Below are 27,268 nucleotides of genomic sequence, written 5' to 3'. Positions count from 1 at the left end.
AAGGTGGCGGGCCCTTGCCAATGTCCTCGGTCTACTATAGCTTTCGTCAGGTCGCGCCCCTCCCATTACGGTATGCTGTGGGGCATTAACTTCTGTCAGCCAGTCAAACGCTTCGATCACCATCACTGCCAACTTGCCAAGCCTGCGGCAATGGCGGATCCTGGTGCCACCCTGGTGGTCACATCACGCCATCTTGATGCAGTGGTTACCAGCTTTGTAAATATTCATAAGAGATAAGGTGGAGGGCGCAAAACCCATTTTCTACCTTCCGACACCATGCAGACAGAGTATTCTGATGATATCGCAGCCGCGAGGAGTTTCCAAAGCTACAAAGTGCGTATCCTTCTTGTCGATACGAGAGCCTTTGATGATAATAGATTATCCATATGACGCCAGTACATATGCAGTATGTACTGTACCAACTGCTTCTTTCATGTTATTAACGCGGCTCAGCGTCGATAACCACATTTTGGGTGGGCTTGTCCCTAGATGTTTCCGTTTGCTGCCAGTTAAAGCGCCTATCCAGACTTATGATTATGCTTGTTCACTTCACGAAGAGGTATTGTATTTGTTCATCATTCTGATATTGATGATCATATGTGGTTCAAAGTGGACATTCCTCCTCGGATCGCGCTGGACCACGGTAAAGACCCTTTATATCGTTACACGAATCATGCCCTGTCTCCTCCTCGCTACGAATCTATATCGTGCGTTCGACTCCAGCACATATCACTATGAATTGACATCTGGTTTTTCAGTGAACTTCACCCCGATCGAAAACCTCAGTGTATGTGAACATTCAGTGGACTTACTGACCGCTCACTGCGTGACATCACCAGACATGCCAGACCTTGGTCAATGTTGAATTATGTACGTGTATAGTACGTACTGCATGCACGCCCTTGCTAAGCGCTGCGCTGCCCTTTCACAGCCGTCGGCATAATATCAATCAATTGCTCTGAATGTATCTCTCCTTCCCCCGTGACACACGCACGTTCCTGATCACACTCGTCCAGTCTTTTTCGTCCTCAGAACGTACGCGCTCTGGAACAACAATAAAATTGTGCTCGCAGTCATGCTGACTGGCTTTCTTGTGAGTCCCATGCCCTCGCCGCACCCCAAACTCGTGATAGATGCATCAGTCAGGCTCTCTTCATAACATCCTTCTGCACCGGCTTTACCGCTAATGCTGCAGATGTGACCAACGGGATCCCGAGCATCGCAGGTTGCTTGGTCAGTGTCGACCTCTTCATCCCATTTCTTCTCTTGTTTCTGTTTGAACTGGGTCTGTTCTCTGGGAGCCTTCATATGCCCATATGCCCGCTGACCGACGCTCTCCAGGACTCATGTCTCTTACGCTCATATGTGCCATTCGGAGCTGGCGGCTCAACAGCCCTCTGTACGCTGTCCTGGTGAAACATAACATATTCTACTATGCATGTGGTATAGGTGAGTTTGGGATATACATTCGTCGTTAGGCATCTTTCAGTGCTCATCGAGGATGTTTTTTGTTCGGAAAGTTTTCTCAGCCGTGAACGTCCTTGCGTCGGTGCTCCTCCATGTAAGTGAGCTATTCAAGCCCTTTATTACTGAGTAATTGATATTTCGCACATCCAGTACCAATACGATGCCATGTTCCAAGAGTACGCACTCCCAAATCCTTCTGCATCTTCCTACTCACAACATACACACCCTCATATAGTCTCCAGCTTATCATCCTCGCGATCCTTGCCTTGCGCATGCACCTCCACCTCTTTCAGATCGGCAAGCACGTATCCCCCGACTTTGACGCTCCCCGAGAGTCAACTCTCGAGTGTATCCCTTTGCCTGTCATTTCATCTGAGAGCCATATGGTGTGATGCATTGTTGCGGCTCATTCGACGTCGTTCATTGCTTAGCCTTCCAAACATACACAGCATATACTATTTCAAGATAGCGCGCCTGGGATATTTTTAAGTCAGCATAGCTTGTCAACTACACTTATAACGCAAAATACATACAATGAGATACAGAATGGTCACGAGTGACCGGTGTTGCATTTGTCACGAATTAATTGTATTTTCAAGTTGTTCTTCTGATGTGGGACTCGGCTCACCCAGACCAGTTCGACCTATAAAATCATTCTTAGCGAGATGGTATTAATGGCAACAACTTACCTCATGTGCGAGTGTCAGCGCTGGAATTACCATAAGAATATTAGCGGTTCTCGAACACAATGTTGCTCACCCCAATCGTATATCACCCCGGTACAGGCAGTAACTACGAAACCACAGTCAAGGTTAGATTGTACACATCATTGTCATCATCCGGCTGGTTCTCCACGACTTATAAGATAGCTGCCAATACGATTCGCATGGATCGACGGCCACCAACTGGGATCATGAGACCACGGTCATACTATTAGAGGATGGATGTGAGCCAACGGTGAAGTTGGTGCCAGGTGAACGTTGTAGTAGGGTGCCTGAGTCACAGGGGCATTTCCCAGTTGAGTAGCACGCGGATTTGGCCGGATCGGAGCTTGAAGTAGCATAAGTAGAGCCGCTTAGAGTAGAGAATAATCAGGCAATTGGAAGCCGAAGTTGTAGCACCAAGTCTCGAGGCGGACCCTCTCCACCTGGTGACTAGAGCAAGATTCACCACGGCCATTACCATTGATGACCTCTGTTGCCTGCGAAATATTCAGAAAATTCAAAGTCCACCAGCACTCAGGTGCGTTGCCTCAGACACTAAGCTATCCCCACCTCCCTTAGTACCACAATTTTTCTGTGACATTGCCATCTCATCGCCCAAAATGCCAAAACCACAAGTATTGCAGGCCAACCTACAGTTCATACAGCACAGAGCTGCCTTAGCCAAGGCATTTCCGCGTCACATGCAGCAGCAACAGGTTACGCCGGTTCCATCCGCACCTCCCATCATGGCAACCAGCACTTCCGCAGTAGTCCCCCAACCAAGTTTTCACGGTGACTACGAAAAGGAGGAAGAACCTATCAATTGGATAAGAAAATATCAACTATCATTGCCGCCTTCATACTCAGATGCAGATAAGATCGCCTGGTTTGAACTGCAGTGTGCAGCAGCGAGCCCGGCAGAAGAATGGTTCACGAGCTTACAAGCAATGGATAAGGCAACCTGGGTAACATTTTTAGCAGCATTCAAGATACGGTGGCCTCCACCAGTCCATGCGAAGCTCACAGTCACCCAGAAGAAGGAACATCTCAAGTCTGTCATACTGAAGGAGGAGGACATTGGAGTCATGATTGAGAAGGACAGAGGGTGGGACTGGGGCCATGTAAAGTGGGCCAAGCAGGTCGCGCAAATGGCACAAGGGTTTGGTGATGCACACTGCCACTTCCTAGATGTAGTTCTGGAAAACACACTTGAAGTTTTGCGGGACTTCCTTGCAGATCACTATACTACATGGGCGGAATTTGAGGCTGACGTGGCAAAAACCTCTGCATCCCAGCTCATGAGGGCAAAGCAACGCATTGCAAATGATCGAAAACTCCAAGAAGATGTTGACAAACTACAGAACCAGACGTCGAGCACCCGCAAAACAACAGATCCATCATCATCCCAAGCTACGCAACCTTCATTCTCCCTCCCAGCCACCTATTGCTATGGACCTCGTTATATTCCTAACCCAACCATCCCACCACAGCCGGCACCTCCATACCAGACAATACCACCAGCCCCAACGCACGCACAACCACTCCCAGCAGCACCAGCCCCCCAAACCCCCCAGAACCCGTTTAGCGGGACAGTGCCAGTACCCAGAACAAACCTTTTCTACGGTTTTCGGGGAGGATACCTGCAAACACCATCGCGTGGAAGGGGGGCCTCAGGAGCAGATTGTGCATGAGCAGCAGCACAATACGCAGTCTTGACACAGCACCCAGACTCTGACACAGGAAGACAAGCCTATGCCCAGCAGATCCAAGAATGGAACACGCAGAACGGAGCAGATGCCACTCCAAACACCGCTGTGGGTGAGGAAAATAGACTCTGTGTGAATCAGAAGTCTAACAAGGGTGCGAGGCTTATACTCGTCCCGAGGGGATTGCTACTGGGTAGCGAGTCCTCAAATAAGTGCAAGGAAACAAAGACTAGACTCTGTCTAGCGACCCGAAGGGTTCCGGTCCTTACTAGGACTGGGAACACAAAGATGCGGAGGGTTCCCGACGAGCGGAACTCAGCGCATGACGAGCGGAACTATGGGAAACTAACGGAACTAACGCGGAGCAAACAGGACAAATGGGGAACAAACGGAACTAATGGGGAACAAATGGAGGGAAAAGAAACTACGAGCCTGCAGGAGGATGATTGGGCAAAGTCGGACCAGGCTTGTGTCTGGTACTTGCTCCAAGTCGTCGGATCTGATGTCAGGCGTTTCGAGCGGAACTCACAGGGGCGGGAATGATGCAATGTGATCAGGAATAGATTCGGGAAGATATTTTAAACAGTGAGTGGAGTACTGGGAAGTACTCTGTAAGTGGAAGTGGAGTCGAGTCTATCAGAAGGTAAAAAAACTAAGATCCCATCTATTGCTACCTATATAGGAAGGGGTTCCGAAATGCGATATGCTACAACCGGGTGAGGTTGTGAGATAAGGAATTGGTCCCAAGTAGCGGAAGGATCCGTATAAGTACCGTAACACATGGGAAATGAGATAGGAACATGTTAGTGACACGGGGAACGTAGCTAGTACTCACCAGCGAGGATGGAAGGACATGGACAGGACGGAGGAGGATGTTCCGAAGGCTGAAGGAATATAATGTGTGTGGTACGCAATTGTTATGCTGGGTTCCACTGGGTTCCGCATAGCGGACGGGTCGGGGAAGATGCGGATGGGTGGCGGAACGTGCGGGAAAATGGTGGGAAGGCATGGGAAATATGCGGGATACGGGCCTACAGTGGGGACATTCCCCACACTGCGAAACCTTATCCGCTCAAACCTGGAACAGCGCCCTTAGGCTCACGGGAATGCTTTAACTGTGGACTGGCAAAAGTACCCAGCCACCAGGCACACAAATGTCAGAACCCACCAGTTCCCCAGCAGGAAACACGCTGGAGGAAAATGGTATCACGACTCGTAACATGATCGCTCGCACCACCCCAAATGCCATCAACGCCATTGAACATTCAGTACGTAGCACCCGCGACACCACAGATGGGCCAAATGCCAATGCAGCAATACTACCCTCAGTACTTCGCGCCCCAACCATGGCAGTACAACCAATATGACTCGTCGGGAAACGTGTATGGGCCGCAACAGTAGGGGAGCTTCCCACAGCCCGTATTCAGGAAATCCAAGCGACGGATATCGAAGTCCTGGCTAGTCACAGCACAGCCCAAACATCCCACGAAGGTTCCACATCTCCCGAACTGTCTAGTTATTCACCCAGGCTGCCGCCAACGCTACCAACATCTCCATGGTTATCAAGCCTGGGATCATCCCTGGTCAACACACCAGCCCTGCCTCTGCCAACAGAATTAAGCACAGAGGACCAGATGTCAGACAGCGAGTTTGTTGTCCCCACCTTGGAAATTGAGATTGTCTTGCCACTGGCCGCTTCCATTGTTTCTAGTTCCAATTTGCCCGCTGTACATGACTCGTTAGAATTTGTTCCCGCTTCTCGTTTTACTTCTTCTGCTTCCTCGTTACCATCTGCTGTCAAACTGGAGTCCGTGTCGAACCTTGATGAACCAGTGCCTCCCACCATAATACTCGATTCTTCAGATACCAACACAAGTTCAGACTTCATTATGGACTTTTCGCTAAGTGATACGTTCATAGTAGAAATGACAGACACTGCTGACTGTTATTTGGGTGTGACCAAACCAGAAATTGTTGATCTGTACAGTATTTCTGACGACTTAGAAGAGGTCACAGAAAGTGTACCATTCACTACGCAAGCTATCCTATACGGGCCTGGCGGAAAAACATCATGTTTCCAAGTGAACGTGGATGATGGAGCCATGGTAAACGTCATTGACCTGAAGGTGTTCCATAAGGTGGAGCGCAACTTAAAGAGGCTCATACGGTCGAACCAAAGCCTCCGAATGGCAGACAGATCAATAGTACCATCACATGGACTCTGGCAGGGGACCTTCCAATGGAACAAGGTCAAGATTCGCACATCCTTCAAAGTGTTTGACAGTGGAGGAGCATGGTCAATGCTAATTGGCAAGCCCTTACTGGAACAACTAGGAGCCAAGCATGACTACGCTCAAGATGCCATAACAATACTGTACCAACCCTCACCTATCATAATGTACAACATCTACGGAACGACAGCAGCGCCAATACCAAAAACCCGAACACCACCAGAATTAGCTGTACATGACAATGGCGGAGATGACCTTCCATTTGCACTGATATTTCTAATTGTTACTATACCCCCAGATGAAATTGCTGATTCCAGTTCACAGGAAAAACACGGACAGTCAATACCAAACACCGAACATTACGTGTTCGAAGTTGATGTGCGAGTCACAAAGGACCAGCTGGAGCTGCGCACAGAAGGCCTGGCAAGAGCAGGAGCACATGTAGTACAGGCAGACCAATGGCCAATAGTTTCACTGGTAACAGAACAAGCACCGTTATCACCATGCTCACCTGTCTCCTTCACAGCAACCGAAACCAAGGTCAGAAATGCCAATATGCCCATATGGCCAGTTTTGAACCGACTCGAGCATGAAATGTTGGGCGAAGTACCTGAATTCCCGACAGCCTCAATCACGCCCAGTGTTTATTCTCGACATACCAACCCGTTCAATCCAGTGTGAGTAGCGGAAATAATGAGAGTGATAAAAATCGGCGAGGATCTCTCAGATGACCAAAGATCACAGGTGCGTACTCTCTGCAAAGAATTTGCTGACACATTTGCCCTTAGCGTCAGCGAAGTATACCCGGTGGACTTCAAGACATTCAAGCTGCACTTTCCTGAGGGAGCCATGTTCAGGACAAAGGTTAATCAACGACCGTTAACGCCGCCGCAGCGGGAATTCCTCTATGAAAGACTCAACGAGCTCGAGAAGGCGGGTATCATCCGTCGAATCAAGCCAGAAGAAGTCAAGGCTGCAAGCCCTACGGTACTAGCACAGAAGGCACACAGGGTGGATGGACTGCCATTAGAGGAACTACTGCACTGCGTCAACAACCAATGCAGCAAGCATGGGCTACCTACCAGAAACGACCTCCCAGCATGTCCGCCGAACAGCAACAGTGAAAAAGACCAGAAGAACTCCATGCCAAAATGGTGCATATGTCAAAACTTCACAGAAGTCAACCACGCTAGTCAAGTCCCCCCAGTACCGCAAGGAGACATCAGAACTAAGCAGCAGTGTCTAAGTGGCCACAGGTGGATAAGTATCATTGATTTCACAGCCAGTTTCTATGCAATTCCAGTAGACCCAGAATCTCAACCTTACTTAGCGTTTTACACAGAAGGACGAGGGTATGACTGCTATTGTCGAATGCCATTCAGCCTGACAGGTGCACCAACAAACTTCAGAGACACGGCCACCATCGCCCTAAAAGACTTAATCGGTTTGCTCTTTGAACTATATGTTGACGATACAGGAATGGCAGGTAACATATTCGAAGAAAAACTAGCTTGCCTACGCACATTCTTCGAATGAGTATGAGACATGCGCTTGTCCCTATTGCCTTCAAAAACACAATTGTTCATGACCAAAGTCATATTCGCAGGAGCTCGTGTAGGACATGAAGGCATCAAACCGGATCTATCCAAGATTTCAGCAGTTGTTGACTGGGCAGTACCCAATTCCACTCATGATCCAATGCAGTTCTTAGGACTCACAGGATATTTCAGATCATTGGTGAAAGACTACACGCGGAGAGCTGCACCCTTGACCGACCTAATCCGAAAGTTGGGTACTCCCCCAGGAGGACAACACATCGGGAAGCACAAGTATAGACAGCACCTTCATCACGCACAGTTACGACCACATTGGGGGCCGCGACACACGGAAGTGTTCATGGACCTGAAGCAAGCCCTGGTATCTGAACCTGTCCTCAAAGGACCAAGATTCGACGGGTCACCATTCATCGTCACGACAGATGGCTCCCAAGATGGGTTTGGAGCGGTACTCACCCAGAAACACACATCCACACTACTGTCAGGCAAAGTCGTTACCGCCATGCATCCCATAGCCTTTGCATCAAAATGCACCTCATCTACCGAAGAGAAGTACAAGCCATTCATCCTAGAGTTCGCAGCGCTAAAATACGCCTTAGATCAGTTTTCAGATGTAATATGGGGAACACCAGTAGAAATCGAAACCGATTGTCAAGCCCTATGTGACACACTCCTTAACCCTAAGTTGAGTATGGCACACACACGCTGGAGGGATGGCATACTTGCATACCACATAGTGGACATAAGACATCGACCTGGAATCTCAAACACGGCAGTGGATGGCCTAAGTTGTGGGTTCATGACAAGAGAACACGCTACAGGCGACGGCAGTGACTGGACAGTCAATGAAGACTGGGAGGAGTCACGAGGGATCATACAAGACCTCTTCGCAGTCGAAACTGCAATGCAATCAGTATCGTCCCCAGTATCAGAACCCTTACGCCAATGCTTCGCTAATGAACCATTGTTTCTAGAAGTTATTGATTCAATCCACAACCTAGACTCAGACAAGTCAGTCAGGGAGAAACAGCGCACTCGCCATCGAGCCCAACACTTCTTCATTGCAGAAGATAAACTGTGGCGGGTCCCAAACAACTCGTCAACACAAGTACATGGGAAGTTAGAATGCGTCACGCAAGAGGAGGCTATAGAGCTCATGAGGGAAGAGCACTCAACGAAAGGGCACTGGGGAAGGGACTTGGTCAAACTTCAACTGGTTGACCAAATATACAGTCCATGTCTTGACCAATCCATCACCAACGCCATAACAGAGTGTGGGCAGTGCAAGAGCTTTGGTGCTACACATCTCAACTCACTTCTCGAGCCCATTATCCGCCGACACCCGTTCGAACTACTTGTCGCCGATTATCTCGCCATGCCCAAAGCAAAAGGAGGATTTCACAACATCCTTCTGATCATCGACACCTATTCGCAGTACATCTGGGGATTCAAGCTCAAAGTACACGGCACAGCAAAGACCACACTAACGGGACTTGAGAGCATTCGACACAACTTCCAAGCTCCAGAGACGCTGATGACAGACAGTGGGAAACACTTCAACAACTCGGACATGGGCAACTGGTGCGAAACAAATGACGTCAAGCATCATGTCACAGCAGCGTACACGCCATGGATCAATGGATTGGTAGAAGGAACCAACCGAATCCTGTTAACGTGGCTGAAATATATGTGCGCACCACACCTGGGAGAGGACGACTATGTAAACATGGAACCGCAGTCCATTCCCAGAACATGGTCTGACCACTTCGACAAAGCAATCGAGCACCTCAATGGACGAGTGCTCCCCGCATACCAATTCTCCCCAAGGGAACTCCTTCTTGGACTCATCGTCAACACCCCACGAACGCCTTTACCCATCACTGCTAACGACCTCTCACCACCAGACATACATGTTCACTCCGCGTACATGGCTCAACAACAGCTGGACGCTCTAGCCAATTGCATCACAGACTCCCTCAAGCACAAGGCAGCATTTGACAAACGAGTCCTATCCTCCCATACAGGACACGTTGTGTTCAACCCAGGCCAACTAGTACAGGTCTATGCAAGTGAGGTCGACGGAAACTTCAGGTCGTCAAGAAAAATCATACCTCAATGGTCAGCGCCAAGACGAGTAATGTCATGGTGCACAAACTCATACACACTGGAAACGCTAGAAGGATTCCCGATGGCAGGCTGGTATCATGCCCAACGGTTAAGGTTATTCCTACCATGCACGGGCACATTGCTGGAAGAGATGGAGAAGGAACAAAGAAAGAAAGAACAGGAAACAGAGGGGTGACGAGCCATATGAAGTTGTAGAAAGGGAAGAAGACATCAGAGGGAAGGAAGCAGAAACACCTTTGCGAGCACGGACCACATCTTCATTCTGACGCCGCGACCCTGGGGTGTCACATTTTTGTGGGGGGTATTTGTAGTAGGGTGCCTGAGTCACAGGGGCATTTCCCAGTTGAGTAGCACGCGGATTTGGCCGGATCGGAGCTTGAAGTAGCATAAGTAGAGCTGCTTAGAGTAGAGAATAATCAGGCAATTGGAAGCCGAAGTTGTAGCACCAAGTCTCGAGGCGGACCCTCTCCAACGTATGACGATGGTGTTCGTGCTAGATATACCACCATTCGGAGCTAAATTTATGGACGAAATGAGCCATCGTAGGAGTGATATCCAGTCCTGCCCTAGTTGACCAAAGTCAGTATTTAAGTAGAAAGAGGACTCGTATTCAGGGGCCCTCGAGTGAATGAAAGAAGATAAGTTGATGATCAGACTGCAGAGCAGTAACATAAGGTTTGAACACCGCCAAAGATCGAAGAGCTGTTAGTGGTTTCGGCAACTTAGTTCCGATGGCCCTCTCGAGATGTTCTTGTTACACTTGCATCATCATCAGTTAATGATTCCCGAAATCGGTGAAATCGTGTAGTACAGGCCTAAGCGCGATGTGATCATCGAAAAGCCTACAGTCTCAAATTCCAATGATCATCGGCAGTGCCTTCACCTCACTGGCCCGGCCTATGGAGCGTAATAGCTCGTTAAAGGTCTCTAACAACGTTACATTCCACCAGAAAAGTCAGAGATGAACAATATCAATGGTAAATCTCCTCGCGGTGCAGGGATCGATAGCATCGCCAATTTGCACTCTCTGCCCGGTCATTGGGCAAGGATGAGGGCAAGATGAGAGCCATGAATTACATAACAATGAACTAGGCCAAGATCAGCACAAGGTTTTCGGGGTCTCCCACGACGCAGAGCACGCTTCACCATGACGCGCACGCTTGAGAGTCTCTCCTGCAGGAAGCAGTTTCCCTGCGACTCGCGCCGACTCTCTGCATGTTTCAGTAATTGTCGTCATCGCACATATGCACAATGATCATCAAATACTTTCTATCCACGTGACGTCGGTATGTTCCCTTCCTGTTCCTTGGCCATTCAACACCGTGACCACGGTCCAAACCAGGTTTCCGTAGAGACAGAGCCATCCTCCAAGGCCTTGTCCCGAGTTAATGTAACATTCCCTTGACATATTGTAGCATTCCCATGACCGGGCAGATCTTGCACTGCGGGTCGTGTCGGCAATCCTAGTGGAGCCTAGTGGTCGTTTGCACCCTTGCTCCATTGTTCCACAGAAGCATGCATTCCTACATCACGTTCTACAATATTTCCTCCCTGGCTCTATAGGAATACTTATGACCTAGTATAGCCTCCATTTCGCATGCAGCCTTCCCTTTGCGGATCACCCGGAATGACAGTAGCCCCTCCGAAAGGTTGCAGACCTCTGATTCGATCTGTGGCCATCATTATTCGAATATTCACACCTTCGACCATCGCTCGATCGACTTTCATTTAATATAAGGCACTCGATGGCTACGAGAGGCCGCTGGAATGTGTCCCGACGAATCAAATCCTGGCAATGACATACGGGTGGATGATGGTATGGTTCTTTGAAGTGCCGAAATATCATTAAACTTCTCCCGGATCAGTTTGCAATGCGTGTCTTCTCATGCTAAGTGACGTGGCCTCGCGGCTGTTATTCGCACTCTTGGAAACCAATGTAAGTCGACCTTTTGCACATATGACAGACTCAAATGTATCATCAGTCATTGGGTAATTACTTCGTAACTCATCGCCGCTACGCCACGTCTGAAGTATCAGTCGAAGCATTATTCAGGTGGTTTGCGTTGCTTCTCCTCCTCCTTATGCTAACTTTTTTTTTCGTTGCAAGACAGACAATCTAAGGACTGTACCATTAAGCAGTATCATATCTGATTCTGATTCCGAACTTCTAAAGGCAATTAATGTGTGTTTTTCGTTCTACAAGTACATACGTTCAACTTAATTGGCGGTGATCTACAGGTGGGAAGCTGCTGCAATGGTACCACCATTCCCTCACAGTCGACGACTTCGATCCTCGGCCACGTAATAGAAGCAGAACAAGGTCCGAATCCAAAAGGCGATCCAAAGAGCACTACTTAAGCCAAAGGATGAGCTGCATTTCTCTCATCATCATTCTTCGATCGGCTTGAACATCGGGTCATGCTCCAACACTATGTATTTCTGTGCTTTCTTGCAAGCCTTCAGAGCTATGCCGTCACTATTGGCCCAGTTAGTGACCTTGTTGTGGCCAATGCTCAAGTATCTCCAGACGGGTTCATGAAGTCGTAAGTTTTCGCCATATTTCACTCTGTTTGATCGCTGAGGTCATTGCAGGGCGGTGCTTGCTGGCGGCACTCTCCCCGGGCCCGTTATCACGGGTCAGAAGGTGACATTTACTTTGCATGTGTACACTCGGTGATTTCATGTTATGTGTCTTTAAGGGTGATACGTTCAAGATCAACGTCACGAACTATTTAACTGACGATACTATGCTCTTGGGTACCAGCATCGTACGTCCCAATTTATCAAACCACGGGAGCCTCCAATGATGTGTCCCGAAAAGCACTGGCATGGACTATACCAAAGCCACACTAACCAAATGGACGGTACCGCATTTGTTACGCAATGCCCACTCGCTCCAGGGCATTCTTTTCTGTACGAGTTCAACGCTGGTGATCAAGTAGGAACATACTGGTACCACTCTCATTATGGAGTTCGTGCTTCGATTTATCCAAGTATTTGTGACTGAGCAGACCTCAGGTCCAATACTGCGACGGTCTACGAGGCCCAATGATCATCTACGACCCCGACGATCCATACCGTTTCTCTTACGATATTGATAACGGTCAGTCAGTCAGCCTGTAGAAATGAAAGTGCTGCTGACACCTAAGCGAAGAATCTACCATTATTACTTTGATGGACTGGTGAGCAGAGCCGATGAAGCTTTCCCTGAGATTGAACTAACTCGCTCTACAGGTATCACGTACCATCCCCTCAAGTCCAGAGACAGGTGGCTCCCGACTCCGTGCTTATCAACGGTATCGGGAGCTATCAGGGAGGACCGGATCCTCCTCACGCCGTCATCGACGTTCAGCCACTCAAGCGGTATCGTTTCCGTTTACTGAACATGGCGTGCAAGCCCAACTATATTTTCTCTATCGATCACCATAAGCTCACCATAATCGAAGTTGATGGTCAGTACGTCGAGCCGGTCGTGGTCGACTCTATCCAGATCTACGCTGCACAGCGGTATTCTTTCATTCTCGAGACGAACAAGCATGTCGACAACTATTGGGTGCATGCGGATCCGAACACAGGTACGAACTCCACGGCCATCTTACGATACGCAGGCTCTCCCGACGTGGCCCCGAAGAACAGGACGACTCCAAAACTGGCCCCTTTGAAAGAGACTGACCTACACCCCTTGTATCCATCTCCATCTAATTTGCTTCAGGAAGATGCAGACGTGAAGCTTGATTTGATCCTCGGGAAAAATGGGACGAGTTACAACTTCCTCATCAATGGGGTTCAGTACAATTCTCCCAGTGTCCCTGTGCTACTACAGTTACTGAGTGGTGGTGTGGCGGCTTCGGATCTGGCACCCAATGGTTCCGTGTATACTCTACCGCGAAACAAGGTTATCGAGATTTCCTGGAACCCTGATAATTGTCCAGGCCGCCCTGTGAGTTCTTTTCGAAATTTACTGTACTTGTATGCCCTCTTCGACAATAGACTGAACCTTTGACAGCATCCATTCCATCTGCATGGGGTACGTCTTGACACTTCATCTATGTACATCCCATCAACCAATAACTGGTTCACAGCACAGTTTCGCCGTCATCAGAAGCGCCGGAAACAGCAGCTATAACTATGTCAATCCCGTCATGCGCGATACCGTGACCACTGGCGTTGCTGGTGATTATGTGACTATCCGCTTCATCACGGATAATCCTGGGCCCTGGTTGTTGCACTGGTGAGTATCATCCTGGATGGGTCATCATCAGTGATGTTGATGACTTTTGAAGTCATATCGATTGGCATCTATATACGTGAGTTTCTTGCTCCTTTCGCTGAACTTGAACAGACTTGAATGTATATCGTATGGGCACAGTGGAATGGCTTTGGTATTCGCAGAGGCTCCTCAAGATTGGGCCGCTTCGCAGCCTGTTAGTAGTGAGTACTACCGAGCACTACGTTCGAACTAGACCGGGTCTAACAACCAGCGATAGATTCTTCAAAACGGCTCTGTTCGATATACGATAGCCTTCCCCAACAAAATTTCCCTCTGCCTCCTCCAAACTAATTGATATTATTGGTTGTAGACGCTTCGTTTCATTTATTTTGACGAACACCAGATAGAAGCTACTTTAAACTTGCGAGCAATTTATTGTTAGAGATAGAGATAGAGGCCATCGCGAAAGGCTTGGATGATGGAGGATTGGTCCATTGATTTTGCAAGTGTAGATCACGTCGCGTCGCGTCAATAGTGAAAATTATATTGTTTATTTTGTATTCTATGCTACAGCTTGAAAAAACCTGGTTTTTTCATTCGCTAAAGGTCACGTTACCCTGGGAATCCGCTCAGCATCCAAATTCAAAGCCAGTTTTACCAGTTCCTCTATCGATGGCTTACCTCATAGGGGGGCTGGTCACGAGTCTACCAACACCCCGCCATGGTCACCAGCAGACTCTTGCGTACTCTTTCTGCCTTCAACCACTCCGCCCGAACGTGGGCACCCATACCCTCGAGAAACGCACAGAGCCAAGTGGTGCAGAGGCATTCTCTCACATCACGGAACATCGACACCTCCCGGACGCAGAGGCTTTCTCTCGTATCATGGAACATCGACGCCTTCTCCTCGCGGCCCGTCTCACGCGCCAGACTCATCCTCAGCCATATCCTCGAGGGTCCGAAATATCCGGACATTATCTTCCTCCAAGAAGTTACGCCTGACGTCCGGGCCTCTCTCCTGGACGATGCCAGAGTGCGTGCCGCCCTTCTGGTGACCGACGCCGAGGACCAAACGTCGTTTGAGGGCGTGCCCTTTGCGACCATGACGCTGCTGTCCAGCGTGCGCTTTGCTTCCGACCTGGATTCGCAGAAGGAAGGCGACGGGATCGAGGGGTGGGGGAAGTTCATGCTCGGGTGCGTCTCCCGCGTGACCCTCCCGAGCAAGTACGGGAGGGATGGGCTTTACGTGGACATCATCCCCCCAACTGCGCCGGGCACGGTTTTCCGTCTCGTCAACGTGCACCTCGACTCGCTCGGGGATACGCTACCTTACCGCGCCCAGCAGATAAAGATGCTGGCCGACGTCCTGCGCGAGCCCGGGTGCGGTGGCGGCATCATTGCCGGCGACTTCAACGCTATCAGCCCCAAGGACGAAGGGCTGGTCGACGAGAACGACCTGGTGGATGCGTGGGTCGCGTTACACGGGAGGGCAGGCCCTGGTGGAGCTACGTGGGGTGTCGGCGTGGAACGGCAGGACGGACTGGGACCGGCCAGGTTGGACAAGGTTGCCATGATGGGCTTGAATGCTGAGGAGATGGAAGTCCTCCGCCCTGGTCGTATCGAGATGCCCAGGCCGGGCGAGGAATCTGTCGAGATCCCTTGGAGCGACCATTACGGGCTGAGATGTACTTTTACCATCTGAATGCTGTCAAGCAGCTTTGCGCTGGCTTCCTCGACGCCTCGGTCGAGATGTTTCACGCATGTAAGTACTAATTATGTCTGACCAGCCGACCGATCGGGCTAACAGAGATAACACTGCGTACGAGATTAGTTTACGATGTGAGACTGACGGAACAGTCCCTGCGTTAATCTTCAGCACCAGTTTGTTTGCTGCGCCGCTGTCCGCGGCACAGTCCGCCCAGGGCCAGCTGTTTCCTACTCCTCGACCATCACAATTCCGCGCAGCATGGGCCTTGTGGACAGGACTCCAGAACGAACGTCGGCATGCAATGGTGAGACAGGACAGGGGTTCGACCATCGCTGAGTTAGCATCAGCACGAGATAGCAGCCGGCATAAAACGGCGTCAGGATGGCGTCCGAAGCGTGGAACTGCATTGTATCGTACCATCCAGCTCTGAGCATCTGACAGCTTGCCAGACAGGCTTCGTTGCCGTTCGGAAAGACCAAGGGCCCCAAACTGGGACCCGCCATTGGAATCGGCCATGGCTCAGTAGCATACAGCGATGTCGGGAGTGATGCGGCTGCTATCAGCAAAACAGAGTTGGTGCAGCTTGGTGCGGGTTCCGTGGTATTGGTAGTCTGGCGAGATCACGACGATATGAAAAGTCGCTGTTAAATTTATTGTTAGAGATAGAGATAGAGGCTTGATTGCGACTTTTACAGACCCTCCCATTTTTTACTGCAGTAAATATGTAGTGAATGCTGCGTTGGCACAGCCAGCCGGCGAATCTAGATTGGAGTTTGACTGGGATCGCACACCAACAATGTTGGGGACCTTTTTCGTCCTCAGAACATGTGCTCTGGAACAACAATTAATTTGTGCTCGCAGCCATGCCGACTGGCTTTCTTGTGAGCCCCATGCCCTCATGCCCGCCTCTAGCATCCATAGGTACTGGCTTTACCGCTAACGAGGCAGATGCAACCAGCGCGATCCCGAGCACTACAGGATGCTCGATCAGTGTTGACCTCTGCATCCCATATGCACATACGCACATTGACCGACGCTCTCCAGGACTTACGTTCATACATGCCCTTCAGAGCTGGCGAACGGCCCTCTGTATGCTGTCCTGGTATATTGTATGTGTGAGCCGGGACATGCATTCGTCGTTAAGCACGAGGATATTTCTTGTTTGAAAAATTTTCTCGGCCGTGAATTCTCGAACGTTAAGGACCAGGCGTGGTCCCAGCACAAGAATCTGAGGTCTGCAGTGGATATGAGTCCGTGCTAGATATACCACCACTGAGAGCTTTTATGACCGAAATGAGCATCGTAGTGTCCGTTTCTACCTTGATTGACCAAAGTCAGTATTTTCGCATGAAGAAAGAGGAAGTCAATCGAAATTGCGAAACAATGACATACGCAGAATGTTTGAACACCGCCAAAGATCGAAGAACTGTCCGTGCGGTAACTTCGTTCCGATACCCTTCTCGAGATGTTCTTGCTACACTTGCATCAATTTGAGGATTTCCGAAATCGATGAAATCATGTAGTTCATCAATCTGATACAGGGCTAAGGACAATGTGATCATCGAAAAGCCTGCAGTCTCAATTTCAATGATCGTCGGCATACCCACCTCGCCGGCCCGGGCCCACGGAGTGTAATGGCTCGTCGAAGGTCTCGTAACAAGGGTACATTCCATCAGAAATGTCAGAGATAGACGATATCAATGGTAAATGCCACCAAAGAGATGATACTCACCCGTTCCATCCAGGCTACTGACGGATACCCCTTAACGCTTAATCCAATGCGCCACTTTCTCCTCGCAAGTCCTCGGTCTAGGAGTCGATAGCCTCGTTTCATGCGTGCCTTTTCACTCCCTGTCCGGTCATTGGGCTAAAAGTCACAAGAATGCGAGAAATATGCGTACTGCGTAGTGCAACTCTGACGAAATCCAACACAAAAACGCCTATGTACAATAAATGTATCATGCCGTTGATGCATCGGTGTTTTGGATACTGCTAAGCAGGATGAGTGGCAGGGACTTCTGGTGAGTTGTGTCACGTGTGGCTTCAACTGGCTTGTGGTATGCTCGCTTATAGCTATAGAATCACGTCATGCATTTCTATTTGCATTCGAGCTGTCCAACTATTATTAGAATATGTATCGGTATTAACTCGCGCACCATCTCATCGAGAACCTTTGCTGCGTGCTCCGCGTCCTCTGAAAACGAATCCAACGATACAGAAGCTGTGCGTTGGGAAGTCAATTGATCAGCGATGATCAGCAGCAATGTAGATGGCGGAGATGGCTGCTCGGCGGGTGTACCAGGATGACAGGTTGGTGATATGGGGTGATTGGTTGGCGATATGTGGTGATTGGTTGGTGATATGGGGTGAATGGTTGATGATAAGTGAGATTAGTCTATGGTACAGTTGGATTGGTCGATGGTACAATGTGATTGGTCGGTGTTACGGTGCAATTGGTCGATTCTAGTTCTAACTTCTCGTACCTCCTATCCAGCGTGCCTAGTCAGATTCTTGAGCAGCGTCTGTGATTGATATTTGATGATTGAAGTAAGATCTGCCGGGAGTATGGTTACCAGGGCCCCATGGTGAACGCCTGGGGCACGCGTGAATGACAAATTCGGTAGAGTGAACTTGGTGTGAACCCAATTATAGCACCCAAAAAAAAGAAGGGCACCGTCAAACAAGTTGAAACAGCCGTGCAGGGGAAAAACGACGTGGAGTACGATGAAGAATTTGTCTTCCACGAGAAGGCGAGATTGGATAGAGAGCGGGATATTGAAGGTAATTTGGAGGATACCTGCAAAGTTAAACGCAAAGCGAGGGAGGGCAGCATCACTGATCAGCCCAAAAACCCCCAAAGCAAAAACCCAAGATACACCGAACGGCCAGCAGCCAGGACAAGCGTAGAAGCACCATCTCATCAATGTATCATCCGAGGTAGATACCACGATCTCTGCTAATCCTCATAAAACAGAACCTAGATGCGTTTCCATGAATATTATGCGGTTATTGTACTATAGGTGGATGACCCCGAACTGGCATCACTCACATGTAGTGAGCTTCCTTGTCACTCCCCTGGGGAGACTTCTATCCACAGGAGGTCGGTATGTTCCCTGCCTGATCCCTGCGTATTCAACACCGCGGTCCGAAACAGGTTTTCGCATAGAGTGACAAAGCTATCCTTGAAGGTTCGGTCTCACATTCCCTTGACATATTGTATCGACGACCGGGCATGGACTAGACATGCCGTCCGCATCTGGGTTCCTTCCAGCAAGTAAAGGTTTCCTGGCTCTTGCAAGTACTGCGGCTGGTAGTAAGTATAGTCTCTTGCACCTTCGAATCCTTCATTGATCCTTTCGATAGCTTAGTCAGCACGTATTAGTGTTGCTTGCTCGAGATATCATTAAACTTCTCCCAGATCAGTTTGCAATGTGTACATCCAACGCATCTTCTCATGATAAGCGATGTTCCACGCCTCGCGGCGGTTACTCGCAGTCGTGTAAACTAATGTACTAAGTCGACCGTCCGTCTGCCCCGGGGGCCGGCATGATTCAAATCTGTCATCACGTTTGAAATATCAGCCGAAGAATGTGCATGTAGGTGATTTGCGTTGCTTCTCCACCTCCTTATGCTCATTCTTCATTCTCGTTGCAAGACATATTCCGAAGAAAATAAAACCTTTTCTGGCACTTAGCGAATTGACGGGTAACTTGTGAACGCTAGCCAGCGTTAAGGAACTCGCACAATATGAGAACTTGTACCGTTGAGGGTCAGCATCATATTCCGAGTCCGAATCCGATCTTTGAAAGGCAATTAGTTTTTGTTTTTCATTCTGCAAGTCCGTACATTCAAGTTGATTGGCGGTGATCTACAGGTGGGAAACTACTGCGATGGTATCACCATTGCCTCACAGTCGACGACTTTGATCCTCGGCCACGTAAGAGAAGCCAATCAAGGTTCATATCCAAAAGACGATCCAAAGAGCACTACTTAAGCCAAAGGATGAGCTGCATTTCGTTCACCAGCATCCTCCGATCAGCTGGAGCGTTGGGCCATGTTCCAACACTATATGTTCCTGTGCTTTCTGGCAAGCCTTCAGAGTTACGCCGTCACTATTGGCCCAGTAGCTGACCTTGTTGTGGCCAATGCTCAAGTATCTCCAGACGGATTCACCAAGGCGTCAGTGTTTCCTATATTTCACCCTGTTTGATCGCTGAGGTCATTGCAGGGCGGTTCTTGCTGGTGGCACTCTTCCCGGGCCCATTATCACGGGTCAGAAGGTGACATTTACTTTGCATATGCAAAATCTCGGTGATCTTATGTGTCTTTAAGGGTGATACGTTCAAGATTAACGTCACAAACTATTTAAATGACGACACGATGCTCATAGGCACCAGCATCGTAAGCACCAATTTATTAAAGCATTGGAGCCTGCAATGATGTCCTGTCCCGGAAAGCACTGGCATGGAATATTCCAACGACACAGTAACCAGATGGACGGCACAGCATTCGTTACGCAATGCCCGCTCGCTCCAGGGCATTCTTTTCTGTACGAGTTCAATGCTGGTGACCAAGTAGGAACATACTGGTACCACTCTCATTATGGAGTTTGTGCCTCGATTTATTCACGTATCGGTGACTGAGTGGACTACAGGTCCAATACTGCGACGGTCTACGAGGTCCAATGATCATCTACGACCCCGACGATCCATACCGTTTCTCTTACGATATTGATAATGGTCAGTCAGTCAGCCTGCCGAAACGAATTTGCGCTTCTGACACCTAAGCGAAGAATCTACTATTATCACGTTGATGGACTGGTAAGCCGAGCCGACCTTGAGGCTTTTCCTGAGATTGAATCGGCTCACTTTGCAGGTATCACGTACCATCTCCTCAAGTCCAAAGACAGGTGACTCCCGACTCCGTGCTTATCAACGGTGTCGGGAGCTATCAGGGAGGACCGGATTCTCCTTACGCCGTCATCGACGTTCAGCCGTTCAAGCGATATCGTTTCCGTTTACTGAACATGGCGTGCAAGCCCAACTATATTTTCTCTATCGATCACCACAAGCTCACCATAATTGAGGTTGATGGCCAATACGTCGAGCCGGTCGTGGTAGACTCTATTCAGATCTATGCTGCACAGCGGTATTCTTTCATTCTCGAGACGAACAGGCCCGTCGACAACTATTGGGTGCATGCGGATCCGAACACAGGTACGAACTCTACGGCCATCTTACGATACACAGGCTCTCCCGACGTGGACCCGAAAAACAGAACGACTCCAAACCTGGCCCCTCTGAAAGAGACTGACCTACACCCCTTGTATCCGCCTCCATCTCGTTTGCTTCAGGAAAATGGTGCAGACGTAAAGCTTGATCTGATCCTTGGGAAAAATGAGACCAGTTACAACTTCCTCATCAATGGGGTTCAGTACACTTCTCCTAGTGTCCCTGTACTACTACAGTTATTGAGCGGTGATATGACGGCTTCGAATCTGGCACCCAATGGTTCCGTGTATATTCTACCGCGGAACAAGGTTATCGAGATTTCCTGGAACCCTGACAATGCCGATGGGCGCCCTGTAAGTTCTTTTCATTTCCTGTACCTTATGTGCTCGATCGACAATAGACTGAAACTTTGACAGCATCCATTTCATCTACATGGTGTACGCCTTGACATGTCATCGATGTACATACCGTCAACCACTAACTGGTTCACAGCACAGTTTTGCTGTCATAAGAAGTGCCGGAAGTAGCAGCTACAACTATGTCAACCCCGTCATGCGCGATACCGTGACTACTGGTTTTGCTGGTGACTATGTGACCATCCGCTTCATCACGGATAATCCTGGGCCCTGGTTGTTACACTGGTGAGTGTTGGCTTTGATGGCTCATCCCCGATAATGTTGATGATTTCTGAAGTCATATCGATTGGCACCTATACACGTGAGTTTCTTGCTCCCTTATACCGAGCTTGGATGGACTTTTGATTTCTGTGCGCGCAGCGGAATGGCATTGGTATTTGCAGAGGCTCCTCAAGATGTAGCACTTTCACAGCCTCTCCGTAGTGAGTACCGAGCACCATGAACTACTAGTAGAGTGGGTTTGACGACTAGCGATAGGTTCTTCGAAGCGGCTCTGTCCGATATATGATAACCTTTTCCCCCAAAATTTCCCTCTGCCTCCTCCAAATTGATTGATATTGTTGTTTTTGGTTTTTTGTGGACCCTTATCCGACGAACGCCAACTTTCGGCGATTTATTGTTTGAAATGGATGACTTCTATAGGCCCTCCCATTTTTACTGGGGTTGCATACAGTTTGAAACTATGTAGTCAATTTATACTCGATGACACTGAATGGCGTTGCCGCAATGTTTATTCTGCGAATACCAGATAGGAGCCAAGTTATTTAAATTTACTGTCGATGGTCGACATAAATAATGGAGGTTTGGTTGACAATTCAATGACTTTTACAGTGACTTTTTTCACTGCAGTTACAAGCAGTTTTAATGGCGCTGAACGGCGTTGCCGCGATGTCACATCCAGATGGCGAATCTAGTGAGGTTAGGAACGCACACCATTTAACAATCCCAGGGACAGCCAGCGCCCAGTATATCCATGTCATCCATACAAATAATCTAGGGGTATCAGCGAACAACCATTGCAACTAATTCTACAGGGCAGATTCAATACCAACCAGCGCACCCTCTACATCCTCGCCTCTCAAATACATTCTAATACACACTCCACAATCGCACACCGCCGTTCCTCCACCACGATCCGCACAGCCTCTGCCATCGTTTCCCCCAGGGGATCACCCGCAGCGATGCGTTTTCCCCACGCCCATCCCCCAGTCGCAGCTACCGCGATACCTACATAGTCGGGCATGGCGGGTCCAAAGCCCACGGTGAGCTGGTTGCCCATGACCTTGGAACCGTGTCCCTCAGGGTGCACGCCTAGCATAGAGAGCTTTGGTGATTTCCAGCCTCCGTTGTTCAAAACGATAGTCAGGAAGGGCTTGTAACCCAAGTATCCTCAGCACCCACTCGAACAATCAACAAGTAGCACTCACTGTTTCATACCGCCTCGCCATCCAGAATGCACTCCCAGGCACTCCAAACAAGAACGTACCGTCACCCACCACGTTCACTACTAGTTCATACCCCACTTTCCCAGCACCTTTACCCGCGCTCACGCCTCCTAGGACTGCACCGACGCTCCCACCAAGCGCCCACCCGAGCGACGAGCCGCCAGAGCCCAACATGCCCGCAGGCATGTCGGGGTGCAGGTGTGTCCACGTAAGCGGGTAGTTACTGATGGCTTCGTTGAGGTAGAGCGTGCTTGCAGGGTGCGGGACCTTATTCTCTACCGCCGTGCGCAGTGCGCCGAAGATACGCGCGGGCGCATACGGCGCGTTCGGCTCGGAAGTGAGCGTCTCTTCCCTACGCATGGCCGTAATAAACGCGTCGTGCACCCCCTGTATGCTCTTAGAGCGCGCGTAGAACCCTGTCGCGGCACCTGTGCGCCCAGAGTTCAGGAGTTGGTAGAGCATGACCTCTGCGCTGGCGCGGCAGACGAGCTCTGCGACGCTGGCGACGTGTTCATTGCCGATGCTTTCTTTGAGGGGGTCGCCGGAGTCAATGACGAAGATCCGGGCGTCGTCGCTTGGGCGTTCGAAGTTGCCTTGTTTGTTCTTGTTCATTGGGATCCACGGGACTTCTGCGTCGATGACGAGGACTACGTCGGCTGTGCGGAGCAGCGGGGTGTGCGTACCAGGCGCAAGGAAGGAGACACCGACGAAGAAGGGGTGTGAAAGAGATATGTTGGTTGCACTAGGGCAGGTCACAAATATAGGGATAGCCATGAGCCGGGAAAGCATCTCGAGGGCGGTGATGGCTGCGGGATTCCGCCCAATGTATGAGGTGATGATAAGCGGGTTGCTTGCCTGAGCCAGGGCATCGCCGATCATGTTCACGGCTGGGCGAGCGCAGTGAGCGAAAGCAGTAGTGGTGCCACTGGCAGTTACTATGGTACTTTACCTGAGGAAGAGAGCGCGGTTGGCTCGATCGAAGGCCATCTGTAGAGAGATGCTGGAGCGTTGAATAGGGATTCATCGATCTCCTTTTCCATTACTTCTCTGCGTGCCCAGAGATATACAGGTCCTTTTGGTTCACTTGTAGCACTGGGGTGCACGTCTCAGCCAAGTTTGACTTTGAAGGATAGTAAGCTCACATTTGGAGGGCACGTCTGACAAGATGAGGGACATTTTCGGGTGTGTTGATCTGTGCAGTAAAGCGCATGTATTGCCTGACAATTGCAGGTTGGTCAGGTACATCTACGCATAAAGAATCTCAGATTTATCTCCGACCGATCAAAATATAGATATCTGACCTTGCATCCAATGAATCCACTCGTTCCTTGACCCCTTCAATTCTCCTTCCACAGTAGAAGGGGATGCACCAGCAAACACCAGGATAGGAACTTTGCCTCTGCTCGCATTGTGGACGGCACCAGCCAGGGCCTATCACAAGGTGTTCGAAGTCAATTTCTCTGCAAAGCCACAAGTATGACACTAACCTGGGTTCCGACGTCAACATGCACAATGACTGCAGCGGGCCTGTTCGTGACCTGCACAAATGTCTGCGCTGCGCTTAACGCAACCATTTCATTGGGACAAGTGATTATCTCGACCACGGTATCACCATGATCGACGCGTTGACGCTCGAGATCTTCCAGGAGCGCAGGGTGATCCGAGCCCCAGTTAACGAATGCATGGGTGATGCCGACCTGGGCTAGCGTATGCAAGAAGAGAGAAGATGTGGTGTACATCGTGGGCAACGATGGAGGGAACCGCTAGATCGTGAAGCGCAGGTGATATATATATATAGTCCTGATTGTCCTGGGACATGTGCACATTGACATGGGATGCAATGCATTTTCCTGGTCCCACGGGCCGCACATACCAGTGTTGCATATGTTGAAGGTTGAGAACTCAACCTTGGATGAGTGGGAGATGAATACACAGTCATGGATAAGAACATGCATATGGAGGCCGCTATCTGCTGCCATTCGGTAGTGACTAATATCGACTTGATATCATTGGTTCTACGGTTGCCATGACCTGGGACGCATGCTAATTCAAACGGGAAAAACAAAACTTGTAGATTGTTGATAGTGCACTGGCAGGACTTTGTCAAAAATTCAAGGGTTGAGACGCGCTGCTAGAGGTTTATCTATCAATTGGAGTAGTCTATCTAAATATTGTGCATGGTCTGCCTGGAAAGCGAGCGTTTAGTTCACTGTTGTCCACAGTGAGCGGGAGTGTCTACATTTGGTAGTGCATTGTGCAAGGTCATGCACCAATATATACAGACCACGTCCGATAATTTTGTGCGGCTACGTTTCCGCAGGAAACATAGCAGCCCATAATTAACGTACGTATACATTCACTCTCAAGATCTCACCACCCATACTGGATGACTTCCCGCAGCGATTGGAACACCTTGTGTGATCGCGTAGTCTCAGGTTAAGGAAGAATCTGAGAATTAATATTACTTAAAGACCTTACGGTGGGACTCACGAAAAAGGCTGTTAGCGTGGGTACTACTACGAATTTATTGTTGCTTCATAGTGCACATGTTCTGAGGACGAAAAAGATTGAATGAATGGGATCAGAAACGCAGATATGTCGCGGAGGAAGAAGAGATACATTCAGAGCTAACGGCTGATATCATGCTGAAACCTGTGAGAGGAATGGACAGCACTCGGCAAGGATGTGCAAATATGTATGTGCCATGCACGTACATGCACAAGCAGTGTTCAATGTCTGGCATTCCTGGCGAAGTTTGCAGTAAGCGTCGTTCATCGATCAGAAATTCCACCGCGCGTTCACATACATCTGTGCTCTTGTTCGGGATGAAGTTCACTGAACCATGTCAAGTCAATTGATAGCGATGTGTACTGGAGCTGAACGCACGATATAGATTCGCGGTGAAGAGGAGAAAAGGCACGTATCGTGCAGCAACATAAAAGCCTTTTACTCTGGACCAGCGTGACAGAAGCAGGAACATCCACTTTGAATAGATGATTATCATGAATTTCAAAATGAGGTTGAATAAGTGTATTACCTCCTGATGAAGCGAACAAACGTAATCGTAGGTCTGGGCAATGGAGTTTAACAACAGTCGGAAATCTATCAGGACAAGCTCACCCAGAATGTTGCCATCGAAGCTGAGCTGTATTAGAACAAGGGAGAAGTAGTTCAGACAGTCACAGTACGCACTGTATAGATACTGGCAGCGCATGGATGGTACACTATTACTAATGGCTGTCGAACTGACAAGAAAGAGACGCATCGTGTGTGTCTGCAAGCTCCTCGCTGCTGCAATATCGTCAGCCGAATACACCATCTTGTCCATTCATTCGAGAGGCAGAAAATGGATTTTGAGCGCAAGGAATAACATATCGTGCACCTTCTTATATCAAACCTCCGGACACAACGTGGGAATCGTTTCGGGCAGAAGCCCTCTGAAGCACTCAAGTCTGGTCATACAACAAGATCTGATAGGAACTGATGCTGTGCCGTTTGAGTTCTGGAAAGTAAGTGACATGAACCCGAACCCCAGACACATGTATGTTGTGCAGGGGAAATGCAGCGAACGGGGATAAGCCATTGTAAGGTTTGGCCATTTCTTGCTGCCGATATAAAAACCTAGTTCGGTCAAAGAGCGCTCAAAGACTGACCAAACAGTAATAGTATATGAAGCCGCCGAGGGGATCCGCGGTGTCGTGGTATGCAGTTCGGTCACGTACACCTTCGGGTGCTCAGCGAAGCCGAAGCACGTGGTTGACAGTTCGACGGGTTTGATCCTGTCGCTTTTGCGAATGATTTTGAAATGATGTGTCTCGACGGACCTTCGAACTGTCAAACCTGAATCTATATTTGAATGCACCAGCAATGCCAACCACCAAAAACGATCAACAAGGTTTGTCTCTGCTGGCCGAGACTCTTGGTCGCTGCACCAATTGGCCAAGGCTTGTAAGCAGTGAAGATGTTACAGACCGTTCATGCATGCATGGCCTGCGCATGCACCGTCACGCGTGCACCTGGAGGTTTGTGAGTAGCTTGCATATCATGGACACAAGGACGGGAAGTAATCCAGGAGGCGTAGGTGTCTCCACCAGCGAGCTTCGCAAGTATGACAATTACGTGGATGTATTTGAAGGAATTACAGTGATGTACCCTTGTGCACTGTTGACCTGACATTGATAATGATTTTGAAAATCCCCACTCGTTCGGGCGCTGCAGCACCTTCCCTCCTAAAACCAATCTTTAGTTCATCCGCTTGATGTCGAAATGGGGGTTCTCACATTACCAGGAGGCTAACTGCAATCCTCTGATTATGATGGGTAAAAATAGGCGCATCTGCCACTTCTCAATGAGCCATTTCCCTACCCTTTCCTCATGATAGTCGTATATTGCACAGCACAAGGCACAGTATGTGCTTTTTTTCATCCCTTCATACGTGACACGTGCTGTAATACGGTAAGGTCAACT

General features: G+C 49.3%; 9 protein-coding genes across 9 annotated transcripts; 7 read left to right on the top strand and 2 right to left on the bottom strand.

Moving 5' to 3' along the window:
* EDB91DRAFT_384601 (uncharacterized protein) lies at positions 1–2,149 on the top strand. Its single transcript, XM_041327071.1, has 14 exons — positions 1–333; positions 397–406; positions 454–473; positions 527–559; positions 611–707; positions 759–787; positions 840–870; positions 932–964; positions 1,017–1,093; positions 1,147–1,285; positions 1,342–1,449; positions 1,521–1,561; positions 1,618–1,643; positions 1,703–2,149. The coding sequence occupies exons 1-14, from the start codon at positions 277–279 to the stop codon at positions 1,857–1,859; spliced, it is 858 nt and encodes a 285-aa protein (XP_041176855.1). The 5' UTR covers positions 1–276; the 3' UTR covers positions 1,860–2,149.
* A 642-nt stretch (positions 2,150–2,791) lies between these two features.
* On the top strand, positions 2,792–3,862 carry EDB91DRAFT_1248793 (uncharacterized protein; the record flags this gene model as incomplete). The annotated part of the gene is made up of 1 exon (XM_041322980.1): positions 2,792–3,862. One exon carries the CDS (start codon positions 2,792–2,794, stop codon positions 3,860–3,862), a length of 1,071 nt encoding a protein of 356 aa, XP_041176854.1.
* A 1,169-nt stretch (positions 3,863–5,031) lies between these two features.
* On the top strand, positions 5,032–6,789 carry EDB91DRAFT_1082378 (uncharacterized protein; the record flags this gene model as incomplete). Its single annotated transcript, XM_041315484.1, has 2 exons — positions 5,032–5,205; positions 5,305–6,789. The coding sequence occupies 2 exons, from the start codon at positions 5,032–5,034 to the stop codon at positions 6,787–6,789; spliced, it is 1,659 nt and encodes a 552-aa protein (XP_041176853.1).
* Positions 6,790–11,947: 5,158 nt separating this feature from the next.
* EDB91DRAFT_384284 (laccase) lies at positions 11,948–14,550 on the top strand. Its single transcript, XM_041327069.1, has 13 exons — positions 11,948–11,973; positions 12,030–12,334; positions 12,384–12,435; positions 12,491–12,559; positions 12,613–12,762; positions 12,810–12,894; positions 12,946–12,973; positions 13,026–13,731; positions 13,798–13,818; positions 13,874–14,022; positions 14,075–14,098; positions 14,161–14,222; positions 14,279–14,550. Exons 2-13 carry the CDS (start codon positions 12,210–12,212, stop codon positions 14,350–14,352), a joined length of 1,545 nt encoding a protein of 514 aa, XP_041176852.1. The 5' UTR covers positions 11,948–11,973; positions 12,030–12,209; the 3' UTR covers positions 14,353–14,550.
* A 1-nt stretch (position 14,551) lies between these two features.
* On the top strand, positions 14,552–15,852 carry EDB91DRAFT_384463 (Endonuclease/exonuclease/phosphatase). The gene is made up of 2 exons (XM_041327070.1): positions 14,552–15,763; positions 15,828–15,852. Exon 1 carries the CDS (start codon positions 14,723–14,725, stop codon positions 15,701–15,703), a length of 981 nt encoding a protein of 326 aa, XP_041176851.1. The 5' UTR covers positions 14,552–14,722; the 3' UTR covers positions 15,704–15,763; positions 15,828–15,852.
* Positions 15,853–17,797: 1,945 nt separating this feature from the next.
* On the top strand, positions 17,798–19,217 carry EDB91DRAFT_1082376 (uncharacterized protein; the record flags this gene model as incomplete). The annotated part of the gene is made up of 8 exons (XM_041315483.1): positions 17,798–17,932; positions 17,979–18,109; positions 18,258–18,313; positions 18,362–18,646; positions 18,765–18,813; positions 18,864–18,897; positions 18,951–19,022; positions 19,128–19,217. 8 exons carry the CDS (start codon positions 17,798–17,800, stop codon positions 19,215–19,217), a joined length of 852 nt encoding a protein of 283 aa, XP_041176850.1.
* A 561-nt stretch (positions 19,218–19,778) lies between these two features.
* EDB91DRAFT_1053839 (laccase) lies at positions 19,779–21,907 on the top strand (the record flags this gene model as incomplete). Its single annotated transcript, XM_041313782.1, has 12 exons — positions 19,779–19,888; positions 19,938–19,989; positions 20,042–20,110; positions 20,167–20,316; positions 20,364–20,448; positions 20,502–20,529; positions 20,585–21,293; positions 21,357–21,377; positions 21,433–21,581; positions 21,634–21,657; positions 21,717–21,778; positions 21,834–21,907. The coding sequence occupies 12 exons, from the start codon at positions 19,779–19,781 to the stop codon at positions 21,905–21,907; spliced, it is 1,533 nt and encodes a 510-aa protein (XP_041176849.1).
* Positions 21,908–22,288: 381 nt separating this feature from the next.
* Positions 22,289–24,540, bottom strand: EDB91DRAFT_1202792 (thiamine pyrophosphate enzyme, N-terminal TPP binding domain-containing protein; the record flags this gene model as incomplete). Its single annotated transcript, XM_041320675.1, has 6 exons — positions 22,289–22,728; positions 22,784–23,688; positions 23,751–23,893; positions 23,944–24,046; positions 24,103–24,232; positions 24,289–24,540. The coding sequence occupies 6 exons, from the start codon at positions 24,538–24,540 to the stop codon at positions 22,435–22,437; spliced, it is 1,827 nt and encodes a 608-aa protein (XP_041176848.1). The 3' UTR covers positions 22,289–22,434.
* Positions 24,541–25,297: 757 nt separating this feature from the next.
* EDB91DRAFT_1135149 (uncharacterized protein) lies at positions 25,298–26,250 on the bottom strand. The gene is made up of 7 exons (XM_041318802.1): positions 25,994–26,250; positions 25,922–25,941; positions 25,839–25,871; positions 25,688–25,784; positions 25,608–25,636; positions 25,516–25,546; positions 25,298–25,453 (listed from the first exon to the last, which is right to left on the bottom strand). The coding sequence occupies exons 1-7, from the start codon at positions 26,127–26,129 to the stop codon at positions 25,383–25,385; spliced, it is 417 nt and encodes a 138-aa protein (XP_041176847.1). The 5' UTR covers positions 26,130–26,250; the 3' UTR covers positions 25,298–25,382.
* Positions 26,251–27,268: the final 1,018 nt, after the last annotated feature.

Source organism: Suillus paluster (assembly GCF_016628075.1).
Source record: "Suillus paluster strain FC165 chromosome Unknown EDB91scaffold_28, whole genome shotgun sequence".
Classification (NCBI taxonomy): Eukaryota; Fungi; Basidiomycota; class Agaricomycetes; order Boletales; family Suillaceae; genus Suillus; species Suillus paluster.
This window is presented reverse-complemented; position numbering and strand designations above follow the sequence as displayed.